The sequence below is a fragment of the Hippoglossus hippoglossus genome, chromosome 13 (assembly GCF_009819705.1).
Source record: "Hippoglossus hippoglossus isolate fHipHip1 chromosome 13, fHipHip1.pri, whole genome shotgun sequence".
NCBI lineage: Eukaryota > Metazoa > Chordata > Actinopteri > Pleuronectiformes > Pleuronectidae > Hippoglossus > Hippoglossus hippoglossus.
In genome coordinates this window covers 23,541,829-23,555,416 of record NC_047163.1, presented here as the reverse complement: position 1 = coordinate 23,555,416, position 13,588 = coordinate 23,541,829, and the positions used below count along the sequence as shown (strand labels likewise).

General features: G+C 40.2%; 1 protein-coding gene across 4 annotated transcripts in view; it reads right to left on the bottom strand.

The window, feature by feature from the left end:
• Positions 1–13,351, bottom strand: part of rap1gap2a (RAP1 GTPase activating protein 2a) — a 93,268-nt gene extending 79,917 nt beyond the window's left edge. For 2 of the 4 annotated variants that reach the window (XM_034603331.1, XM_034603332.1), the window contains exon 1: positions 13,171–13,351. In XM_034603331.1, the coding sequence (XP_034459222.1) occupies positions 13,171–13,343 (173 nt within the window). In that variant the 5' untranslated portion in view covers positions 13,344–13,351. Of the gene's footprint in view, positions 1–1,700; positions 1,844–13,170 lie in introns of those variants that run through there. The other 2 variants (XM_034603333.1, XM_034603336.1) reach the window with 2 other exon arrangements.
• Positions 13,352–13,588: the final 237 nt, after the last annotated feature.

Below are 13,588 nucleotides of genomic sequence, written 5' to 3'. Positions count from 1 at the left end.
TGAAAATTTTATAATTTTAAGCGTCATCCCTTCACACTGTGTCTGCTGGTCCGACCTGTCTTGGCTGCATAGTAAATGTAATTTGTTAAAGCTTATAAATTCTTTAGAGTGATCCACTGAACAAGCTCTGCTTGTATTTTTAGTCAAATTAGTTTGCCAGCAGAACTGATTAGCAGCAACAAGTCTTGTCATCTCATATTCAGCCTTCAAATCATTTGTAAAAAGAACAACTTCTGCTATTTAGATGATACAACGTGCTTTCCTTTTACGAATAATAAAAAAAATGATTCAAAAGTTTTGCTGAGCTGCAGCTGTTAAAGGGACATTCCATAAATATATTATTGAAGCAGCAGGGACTCGCATATCCAGACTCCCATCCACCCATTTCTGGACCTAATCCCAGAGGATGGGGTGCACCCTGGGCAGGCCGCCAACCTATCATTGAGCTAAAGAAACACACTCATATTCACACCTCCAGACAATTTAGAGTCTCCACTGAACCAAAGCTGCATGTTTCTGGACTGTGGGAGGAAGCCAGTGAACCTGGAGGCACAGGTAGATCATACAAACTCCACACAGAATGACCCCGGCCAAACTGGAATTCAAACCAAGAACCTTCTTTGCATAATCTCACTAATTCCACAAACGTCTGTCTGTATGTGGAATGTATATCTGGCGAAACGTTAATCTTAACGGCTTCACACTTGGCATGTGTATTCTTTGCTTTATGAAAAACATTGATATAAAATCTTGAGCACCTGAGCACAACATATTCTAACTTTACTCTGCACCATAGACTGTTTATAAAAAAGCTCTGCTCACGACACCCAGCACATTTGGTGGTAATGCACATTGACATTGGTTGCCACTCGCCAATAAACTGAACAAATAAAAAAATAAAATAAAATCTTTTATTTTCTAAAAATCTCTGATTGCTTGGTTTGGTGTTTATCACTGTATCAGCCCCTCATTAACCCTGCTACCTGTAACGTGCTGCTCCTCAGCTCAGTGTGCTTCAGCTTACTTCAGCCTGTCTGGCTGCCTCAGCCCGCAGCCGGGAAGGTTAAGTGCTCTGAAGCAGCGCTTCAGTGTCGGAGCGATTAGCAGCGGGGGAGCAAGCACAAAAACACTCCATCCGAGTGTGTCAGCGCATCCAGCACTAAATGGGCTCCCTGGCACCTACTTCTGTGCTGCATCATGGGAACTCTTCTCATCCAACAGAGCAGGAAAAGCTAACCAACAAGAGCTGTGTCCATAGTCCCAGAACAGGGACAAAATAGCAACAACAATGGACAGCAGGGAGAGACAAAGCAGACTGTTGATAGTTGATGTCTCTGAATGGAGACAGCACAGAGTGAAACTGTACATTCTCACACACACACATGCACGCACACACACGCACACACACACACACACACACACACACAAAAGGCTGTCATACAGAGTGTGAGAGCTGAGCTGAGCTCTCCACCCATCCTTCCTTTTCAGACAAAAAGTTTAGATTTCTATACCACACACACAAACACACGCATGCACACACACTTAACACACGCAAAACACATTTCAGCAGCACAATTTTGCTCAATCAAACTCACTGAACAACTACAATCCTAACGTGCACAATCATGAGCATGTATACACAATGCAAACTGTAAGACACACAGGCAAACAAATTATAATCCAATGAAAATGAGACATACCATCCAAATCCACCAAATGACACACTTCTCCTCCTTTTAAGCATTTTGTCAGACTGAACTTTCTCAGCAGACTCTCTCCTCTGGGAAATGTTTGTCCTGCTGTCAGTCTCTCTCTCTCTATACTACGTACTCTTGCACGTTGTCTGTCTCTCTGGCCCAGTCTCCCTACTTCCCTCCCACTCTCTCTCTCTCTCTCTCTCTCTCTCTCTCTCTCTTATTTTTTTTTTTTATTCTTCTATTTCCCCTCCTTTTCCCCCTCCTTTGTCTTACTCACTTCTGCTGTCACAAATGCCTCTCCAGAGCTGTTGTTCCTCACTGTACCACTTGACCAGTCAACTACCTTTCCTGAAACATTGCTTGGTCTCTGACTTTCACAGGGTGTTAAACACACAGACACACACACACACACACACACACACACACACACACACACACACACACACACACTCTCAATGTGGCACAACAAACAGGTGCACTGAGGTATATGCACACACACACAGGTGGTAGGAGCAAGCCGGGGAGGGACCACAATCTCCTATGTGGCGCTCTGTGCTCGTTTCCAACACATTTACGTGCACAAAGAGCTATTCTGCACATGGAGCAGCAATTGGAGTTTAACATTTTTATCACAAGCAGCCTTGACATCTATGATGAGAGCCGACACCCATCACTTCCTGTGCTGTGTGTCATGCCCTGTTGAGTCCGCAGATTTCCACTCACAGTTCACACTCGCACAGTAGCATTAAAAAAAACATCTCGAGTGGACTGAATCAACTACAATACACCCACTCCAGCCTGAGATCATGTTTCAAACTAAAACTGCTCTTTCATTTTGACATTGATTGTGTAACTTGATGGTCAGCACAGGCCTGACTCATATACCTATTAAAAAATACATTGCAGGAATCTGCTTAGAAAATATGCCGAACTGGATTCATTTTGTTAAATATTGTACAATATTACTTGATACTCTTACAGGAAAGGGGAGAGCTGAAGAGCCGTGCAGGCAGACCACAGCATGTGGTTGTAACCCAGGGAGTGTCCTTCCTGATACTCTTCCTCTTCACGCTGAGTTCAAGTTCACACAGATTCGGACATCAAAGAACTCAAGAGCTTTGTTTCAACAAACCTCATGAGATATTTTGTGGTTAATACTTCAGAGCTTGTATATGCATTTAAATAATTTGATATGTTTGCCATTTATTCCATAGGACAGATCAAGAGGGGGAAGAAAGGAATCAGACACACACTAATATTACACATTAAAGTTGCAGTGTGTAGGACTTAGGGCATCTAGTTTTATTATTGGAATGGTGGTCATTTTTTATTTAAGTGGGCTTTTATGTATTCTAAATTGTGTCTTTTATTTGTGAAGAACTTTGTAATTTTGTTCAATGATCACCATTATTATTATGATTATTATTATTAAATTCAATTTGCTCTTTTCTGTGCTATATTGACAATCTGATCATTTGCCCAGAGAACCACCAGTGCACTCATATACAATACATAAATTTCATCAGTACTATTGACATGGGCCCTGTAACAAACAAAGTTATATTATTTCAACTAAAGTAATATAACCGAAACGGGGTATCTGGTAATCCCATTAAATAACAATTGGAAGTGAAATCTAAATTCTCCTCACTTTGTATTGAAAGAAATATAAAATATTCATATGCTGCAGGTCTAATCAGTTTAGAGGGGTGGGTGTGTGAGTTCAGAGCTGACAGAGTCATGGAAGTTATGCAATGTAACTCATTACCTTTGCTGTTGAGTAATCAGCAAAGTTACACTCTGTTTATGAAGGAATAATGTAAATTGAGTAATTGATTACAATACTGCTGCACAGTCATCAGTTATAACAGCATAATAACAAAAAGTCACAACAATGGTCCATCATTTCACAGATGGGAAAAAGCAGCTGTCTGCCCCTGAGCTGGTTAACTGATACTTGACTATATTTAGCCCCATCTACAGAAATTGGATCAATGAAATTACAGAGCATTGACAGTTAGAAGCGAATGATCACACTCCCGGGGAACCACCAATGTCAGGATCACTATCACAGCAGAGGAAAAAAGATATGTAGTCTTAACAAACACCAGGGTGGATTTCTTACAATAATGTGTTTGAATTTTAGTTTAAATACACATGGATTTAAGCTACACACACATTAAATAATAAAGAAACGGAAATATTATTTGAAAAATGATCCCCCAACATGACAAAGATACACAACCTTTGCTTGTCAACACTGCGTGTTAGTGGGGCAAATTATAGATCAAATTAACAAAAGCAACATTGAAGACCTTGAGGAATTGGTTATCTTTTTAAATTAGGTCAATGCACTGCAAAAATACCTTGACCTATTGGATTTATTTTTTTATAGCCTGTAATGTTGAGATGGCAAACAACAGGATTGGGAAAAGAAACTACAAAATAAAATAATGTCCTGACAAGGTTCATTTTCAAATCAAACTTGAGCTCTGTCGTCCTTTCATCTTTGAATAGAGCCGTCATTTGATTTACAATCGCTTTACAAAAGTATTGAGTCCAAGAAACATAATATAAGCACTTCTGAATCCTGTAGAGAGTGATTATAGTCAAAAGCTTTCACCATGATATATTATGTGTGAGCCCCTCTCTCTCTCTCTGTGTCTCTCTCTCTCTCTCTCTCTCTCTCTCTCTCTCTCTCTCTCTCCGTATCACAGTGACACTACTGATTAAACACAATTATATACTCCAATGGACACACACAGAGAAAAGTCTGACACTACATTACTTGTCATTATAGAATAGAATAGAAAATTTAATCTGAACTTGAATTAAACTGACATAAGCCTTGTCTATGTACATGACAGTGACGGTTCTGTGCACAGACCGAACTCTCCCTCTAGTGGTTCACATGTACAGTAAATATGGTGAAAATGAAAAATTCTATCTAAATTTAATGAAATTCAAACTGGAAAGGAAGAAGGGAACTTTTATATTTGTGTGCATCTGTTAAGTTCAGTGAAAAATATTAAATTACCGTTTTAGATGGCGCTTCAACACTAGTGTACAGTGAGCATGAACCTTGCACACATTAACAGAGGAGAAGATTATAGATATTCTAACCCTGTAGCAGGCATGTAAGAATATTATGTGTTTAGTCTGATTAAGTTTTTGGATAAATGCTGTTTTAAACAATGGTGTCTTGTGGAAATAACTCATGATACTTTATAAATGTGGTTTTACCAGAAGGCAACAATAGTAAAGAGCTAAAAGGAGAGAACAGTTTTTCTCTCGGATTGACGTATAAGTTCAACCAGGCGATAGAAACACATGATACCAAACCACATCATTCCAATCTCCAAATGATACTTTTAATATCAAACTTATAGACAAAGGTCATACTGGGCACACATAAATAATAGTAAAGTAGTAAAGTTTTAGTACAAGCCCTCAGCACCATCCCAGGCACATCACATGCATTTCGACAGCTCATGGCCATTTGTCTGCTTTGCTACCCTGTTGTAACGCCCCTGTCGCCATAAACTTGGCTCTCAAATGCTGACAATGTTCAAGTTGTGTTTGCAGTTTGTTTTGATGCCCCTAAGCTACAGTTTAAACAAAGTTGTAAAGTTTTTTTAAGTTTTTGGATAAATGCTTAAAAAAGACGTCAAACACCGTTTATTCTGTACCACCACTGTTGGACTGGCTGCTGCCCACTGAGAGGGCATTATGTACCGGCATGTGGTTGCTGAAGCCCAAAGCCCAGTCTGGAGGTAACTCCCAGTTGTCGTTCCACTGTTTAAACGCCTCACCAATGTTAACAAAGGTCTTCGTCCCCTTTCAGTATTTCGTTATCGCGTTAGGGTTAGCTGTATTCTTTGGTGCTTCTGCACTTAGCATTTGGCTCGCTACTGTGAAAAAAGCATTTCCAGCATGCTAACGGTAGTTGTTATGTTCTGAAACAGTGGTGGTGTAAGTCTTTTCAGGTTGTCCGAGCATCCCTCAATAGCAGAAGGTAGAGGAATGATTACATTATCTTGTTTGAGATGTAACAGGTGATGTTTTCCCCTTTTACTAAAGGTATATATAAAATAATGGTTTATAAATCATAATCAAGGTAAAAGTTTGTAATGATCATAATATTTATTGGAAGTCATATCGAGGAGATCTTAGCAGAAAATTGACAAGAAGTGTATCGAATTAATAGCACTTACCCAATCTTTAATGATTAATGAGCACAATAATATCTAATAATTAAATTATTTAACCTGTTAATGCTCATATGTATAGATGCTTTACCATGTCCTGTTTTTCGTGTTGTTCATTCTTTAAGACAATAATTTTGTGTCTCCTAAGTCACTTTTAAGAGCATTATGACTTGAGAGGATTTGCTACTTTCATAGTGTGGAAAGATTCACACTCTTGTCCTCGCGTCACCTCTCTGTTACAAGTACAGCACGTCAACATTGTTCTAAAATGTGACACTTTCATTTACACCAACACTGAACTTTGTGCTAAATCCTGGCAAGTGGGTCGGCCGACGTCTCGTGTCAGGAGGTCACCACAGGATCTTTCCTACTGACACACTGAGAGCATTTTAACTGTGAGACAGCATGCAGTGACTAATATTTATTAACAGCACTTAGCATTGCTGCATTGTAATGTGGTTATTAGCACTTTAATTCCTGGGCCACTATCTTGATGCCTCAATGCTGCTTTGTGAAACAGGATAATAAAGAAAAATTGTAAATCTGTCAAGTTTGAGTCCGTTTGACATTTAGATTTCCCAAGAGGTGTCATAAAGACTGAAGCTTTTCCCTTCTCTGACAAGCTAATACACACGACTCAGTTCGTCCTACCAACTTGCTATGCTGAAGATAGGACATTAAAGCAGGTGTTTTCATGTAGGAACTAAGACCAGGTTACAATTGATGATTACAAAACATTTCCTTCATCATCAGCGTTTGTGTACAGAGCTGTGATATGGTTTTTAGTGGGAAGGACTGAAAGTCGTGTGTCTTTGCACTTTTAACGGCTTGTGTGTTTGTGTTTGTTTGTGTACATGGGAGAGGGAGGTGAGAGAGACACCAAAAAACTGTGCCTAGTCAAAATTAAACTGGGACTAAATGCATTAATAAAAAGGCACATTGACTGTTTACACGTGTATCTATAGTCCATCACGCGCACCATGTGCATAACACTAATTCTTCTACCAAACAGCATGGTACAGTTCAACGTGTTAAGGTGTCACGTTTCAGTTCACTCAATCATTAAATTACATTTTCCCCAGGGATGTCACCTTCAGCATTATTTATGAATAGAGAGTATTTTCTCCAATAGAAAGTAGTTCCAGTGAAGCATGCTCACTTCTTATGGACACAGTTCCTAAAAGATTGGTTTAAATTCAAACTTTTAGACTGGATGTCATGACAGCTCCCAAACCAAACCATCGCCACCTGGTGTAGGACTTTAATACTGCAGCTCCAGACCCTAACCCTAACCCACTGTGCAGACTGGTGCCCCAAATGAGATCTTCGGTGCAGGATGGCAGCCTTTGTAGTCTGGATATTTTGGCTTAATTTCTGGACAGTGGGAGGAAATGTCAGTACACCCTTATAGCATGTCCTGGTACTTACCAGAGAAGAATAAGTATGTACGTTTTCCTGCGGACCACACACAACTAACTTTTAAGTAATAATTCTGTTAGTATAAATATTTTATTTAACTTTTTCTTCTGTCTCAACTTTTTCTTTGCTCCCATGAAACCAGTTTATTTTATTTCTGGTCCCTTTTCAATAAGATTACCCCTCTCAAACAGAGACGTGATGTTTCCATCTTTATTACTTCTGTTCCTTCCTCACCACCCTCCCCTCTCTGTCCCCTCTTCCCGCCATGTAATAACGTATTTAGTCATTACATGGATTCCCAGCGGATGATATATGCGCCCAGGCAGACGTGAGAGAGTTCTCTCTTTCACTTCATCTATCTCTTCCCTCCCTTCATCCATCTCTACGGAGTCTCTAATAGGTTACTTAGTCATATGAGGTTTTTCAGGAGTGTTGCTGATTCAGAGTTGATGCTCTGCTTAATGGTTTCTGTCTCAACCGCACCTGTCGCCATCTATTATAACACACACACACACACACACAAACACTGATCCTCCTCGAAGCACAGCTTCATCAAACCTGCATATTATTTCCAAATGTGTCTTGCCATTTTTTCAATATGCATACACACATGCAGACCAGTAAAGGCAGCATTGGTATTTAGAGGATGTTTGAATGAGTTAACAATAATCAGCTGTATTTTAAATCAGGATCATCATCTCATCTCAACTTAAAGAAGTGGTGCCCAAGCTACGGGTCTGGACCCCCTAAGGGAGGGTTGTAAGAGGATTTCTATAATACAAATTTAAAACAATTAAGAATTACAAAATCTGGTTAGTACAACTCTTTTTCTTTCTTCTTCTTCTTCTTCTTCTTCTTCTTCTTCTTCTTCTTCTTCTTCTTCTTCTTCTTCTTATTATTATTATATGGTGGTAAATAGATCCTGTTATGTCATATCTTATATCTCAAACTGATCTCATAATTAGGTTGTGGTGGGATAATAAGAAAAATTTAACATTCGTGACCAGACTGCCATATTTGTTTGGAATATTGGAAGGAATATTACCCATCTGCTGCTCTGTATACACACAAACACACACACACACACACACACACACACACACACACACACACACACACACACACACACACACACACACAAACAATAAAACACCTACTGCATGCACGTACACAGAGCTTTGAGGTGCAGCTATTTTTCTCTGTATCTTATGCTGTGATCTGAATAAGGCTCATGCATTGTTTTAACATTCATGACTCATTTTCACAAACGCAGGAACATAATGCAAATATTTATGATTTTATTTATGTCATTTACATAACTCTTTACAACAACCAGCATCTCCCTCATCAAAAAATTGTCATGTTTAATGAAATTAGTAGAAGTATTGTAAAATGCTCCATTACACACGCCCCATGAGGGTTTTATTAGAAACTAGATTTACCCAGTAATGTGTCTCCAGCATGAAACCACTTATAGATTGAAGCAAATGAAACTGCCTTTCTAACCACAAGGTAACACACACAGTAAAGCTCTACACTGAGCAGGTACAGAATGCTGCAGGGATGATGCATTTTTGTGTTAGCATCCTTCTGGTTTCCATGACAAAACAAGATTTTACCATTGGCTTTTCCACTACCGCAGACGTTTGAACGTTCATGACACTTATTCATGTTGCTCACAAGTCACCACTTTTATGATTTTTTAAGCCTTGATAAAATCTCCAGAAGTAAAAAATATAAAATAATGTTAAGCTACAAATGAAATCCAACATGGTTGCACAATTTCAGCATCAACACCGCTAACTCTCCAACTTGTAATCTGGTCCAGTAGACATTTGTTTGCACAAAAGAAAAAAATGTTTGTTTTTTAAAGAAGAAAAAAGGTTTTTTTATTTATTTATTTTGGTATTTATTGATGCATTTAATGTCAAATATTGAAATGTTAACTACAGACCTTAATTGTTATATTTTACCAGAAAACAAACCCTCATTGAAAAAATAAAAAGGTCAGGCTTTAGCTGATTATAAAGACAACCTGTTGGGCACCAAACCAGTGATTAAATAATTAACAAAACAACGATTTGGGTGCTTTTTTTAGCTTTGCCAAGCTCTAATACATTGAGAGGTGTAGAAGGATTATTCACTTATTTTTCAAGCGAGTACGGTGAGGACAAACAGGCAGTGGGGTAGAAATTAATATTTATCTCAAAACTAAAAGATACTTGTCACTTTTCACATGTCCTAATTTGTCATTTGTGCAAACACAGCATGAAGAAGCTATGTACTTTATTGACCAACAACTCAAAAGCGAACAGAAGACAAAGCATCCTATTCTCTTTGAAATGCCCTCGTTGCTGTGACCAGGAGCACATTGTATACTGTCTATTCTTAATCTATTATTGCTTTGGCTTGTTCCTAGTTTTATTTTTCTTATATCCTTCTTAAAGGATTTCAACTTCTCATTGTTTATAATCTGCAATCTATCACTCCTCACTAAACCTTCCTCTTGTTTGCATTCTATTTTTATCTCCCCCTCAAAGTTCCTCCGTCTAGTGGTGGATGTTAGCGAAAGTGACAGCAAAGCCCACCCATAAACCCACTCTTCCAGATCTCACACAAACACACACACACACAAAGTGTACACGTAGAACCTAGAACCTAGAACCATCCACAGATACGTACAGTAGTAACGCACTCCTGCACACAAGCACTCACACATGCTGACACGTGTGCACATACATGCACACAACTTAACAAGCTGTGACATGTGCACACACCCACACACACACACATGTTCACTGCACCTCATCCACCCACAGCCTCTATGATGCCTTCAGTCCTCCTCCCTCCCGTTGTTCACTCTTCCAGACAACATTGATCAGAGAAAAACATCCATTAAATTCACGTACTTCCCCTTCACTGCAGAGCTGGGAGGGAGGAGGGGGTATTAAGAGCTACACGTAGACCCTGGATGTTGAAAATACAATGAGAAACACCCACAGGGCCGACTGCAGAAGATTAGCCCACACACAAGCTTTTTAATCAGCCGTACACTGAGAACATGGCATTTTCTCACACTTATCTTTTCCCTTTACTGGGAAGACACAAATACCAAAATGAAACCCCCTGCAGCTGCGGTGACTCATTTGACAGCATATCAAAGTTTTCATTGATCGCTTTACCAAAGTCGTTGAGGAAAAAGAGGATGGTGGAAAGGACAGATTTGGTTTGAAATCAATCAGTGCCAAAGAAAGAAAGAAGAAAAAAAAACTACAGAGCAACAGAGGTTGAGGTTTATCTGTCATGATCTACAGTCGGAGATGTGACTAGAAATTAGACTTGATCACCAGAGGAGCATATGTGTGGGAGAGGAAGAATGGATGTGCATAAGAGGGAAAAGATGAGGGAGGGAACATGGGAAATGAGAAGTGTTGACAGACTGAGGGTGGATTATTAATGAAGGACTGAAGCTCGGAGGTCTGTGTGCAGGTTTGACTTGTATCTGTGCTCAAGTGCACAACTGCTGTCAATATTGGAAAAAAGAGACGGAGAGCGTGGGCACGATGACAAAATATATGATATTTTTCACTTGAGTTCAAGTATTTTAACTTGAGCAAATGAACTGAATGATGCAAATGTTGCGCCAATCAGAAATTTTGCATGACATGTGCCAGGCGACACGAAGAGCACACATGATTCTATTCATGTCTTTTTGCATCCTTGCACTGACTTTTTATGTAATTTCATTATGCTGAAAATTTGCTTCGCGTTTGGTGTGACTGCACCATAATAAAGCATTGTAACTTATTATAGCTTGAAAGGGGAATATGTGAGGGTCTGTTTTTCTGCTCTTTCTGCAGATGCCTCCACAGTGGGAAGATAGATATTCATAAGATTGCATACAGGGACACTATTTGCAAATGCATACCTGTGTGCATGCTTGTACACATTTAAATAAGTGGGACAAATCCTGAATTCACACCACCGGGCGCCAGGCGCAGATTAGCCATCATCTATTTTGAGCTGACACCAGGTCGGGCCGTGGACTCCACACTGCAGAAATGGAGCGACGCCTGCGAGCTAGTTCAGGCAGCCAACTCGAGCTGTGCTGCTCCAATCATGTGACATACATCATGTGACATACCTCACTCTCCACAACCATCTATAATACAGACCCACATTATTAGGGTGGTCTATTTGATCACAGAAAATTTTCCATCACCCCCCTTTGCTTGCCCCCCTTGCAAATTGCTTCAGCCCCTCCACCACCCCAGCATCCACCTGTAGGATCCGACGAGAGGGGTTCCAAGTATTTGCTCATCACTCCCATCATATCTGTGTAATTATACCGGGGGGAGTGATTAAGTCGGAGCCTCTAAACGCCAAACACTAACCTATTCTACTGTTGCAATAAACGTTTTAACACGAGTTGTCTGACTGAACTGCAGATTTGTCAAGATTCAAGATTCAAGAGTTTATTGTCATATGCACAACAATTACATTAAGCAGTCGCTGGCAATGAAATGCTTGGGTCACAGGCTCTCTTATAGCAATGCTCAGAATAATTACAAGCAGAAAAAATATCGAGTAAAATAAGATAAAATAGAATATCAAAATTTAAAATAGACAATAAAATATATATATCTAAATATATATATATACACCTGAAGAAAAAAGAAAAACAATAGTGCAAATGTGTGCGACTGTGAGGCTGCTGTGTCTTATAAATAAAACTTTTGAATAGTGTTATTTTCAGTCTCACTTTAAAAATCGGTCTACACAAAAGAAAACAAGTAAAGTGAATTCCTGATTTAGTGCTCCTCATTAGTTATCCTCTACAGAAATACTCAAAGGCACATGTAGTCATCTGATGCTCGTACATCTTAACCTTCCTCTACAGCAAAGGAATTAATGAAAACGTGACTCTCCTGCTAGATGTCTTGAACAATTTATATGTCGGCTATTATCACCAGCGCAGTGCTTCCTCTGGGGAAACAGACGCATGAACCACCCACTCCCTCTCCCCCCTGCACTGCTGCTGCGTGCAGTATAGGGACCACGTTTCCTAGGGGGGACTTCTGCTTACACACATTAAACAACTCATCATGTACTATATGTGCACATGAACATGAATGAGAGCCCTCTGGCGTGCACACGCACACACTGGGAAAAACATGGGTCGAAGAAGTCGTTTACCCTTTGGCTGACACACAGTTCAGAACACACTTCACATGCTATTTACATGGGGAAAAAATAACTTCAATTCCCCCCCTCCAGTCAAATTTGCACACACACACACACACACACACACACACACACGCACGCACGCACGCATGCACGCACGCACACACAAACACACACACACACATACATGCACATACATCTATATAAACGCAATGGTCTCATAAACTGTCAAAAAGCGTAACTCCACAATATAGCACTGTTGCAGGGTTAAAATAAATAATTTACGTTACACCATGTTTGTACTGGCTCTCAACTACACACAACCACAAACACACGACTACTCTGCACATAACACACACATTTAAAGAGGATGAAGAACCTCAGAAATCAATTTTCCACTTCACCTTTTTTGTGTGTGCATGCAGATCACAAGTGTCCTAACCTGCAACTCACTCAGACTGCCTACTCCAGCTGGAGAGTTCTCACATAAATCAGCTCACTCACACACACTCACTCACTCACACACACATACACACACACACACGCACACACTCACGCTCTCCCCATCAGTCATCTGGCTTGCAGTTTGCTGCTGTCAGCGACAGCAGTTAATGTTTGTCCTGTGTTTCTGCTCCAGCGTAGAAGGAGTGTGAAAGCCTCACCTCGGCTCCCCTGCAGATCCTTTACAAGCTGGGGTGAACATCTCGCAGTCAGAGGATGGTGCAGCATGTAGCAACAGACCAGTGGCCAGAGCGGGAGAGCTTGAGTGAATGTGCGTGAGAAAGAGAATGAGAGAGAGGAGGAAGGAGAGAGAATAGTGGGAGAGGCAGTGCATATAGGGGGAGGGTACAGCGATAAGGCACGGGGTAGAGCAGAATTATGAGATGAGAGAAGGCGAGAAAATGTGTGTGTGTGTGTGTTAGAATGGGAGATGGTGTTACCATGGAGAGGGCTACGCCTAAACTCCCTTTAAAGCCTTTTTAAGACAGAGGGAATAGAAGATGGATGAAAGAGGATGTCAGGCTGGAAAAGGAAGAAAAGGGAAGGAAATGTTTTGGCACAGGCAGAGGAGACAGTCTG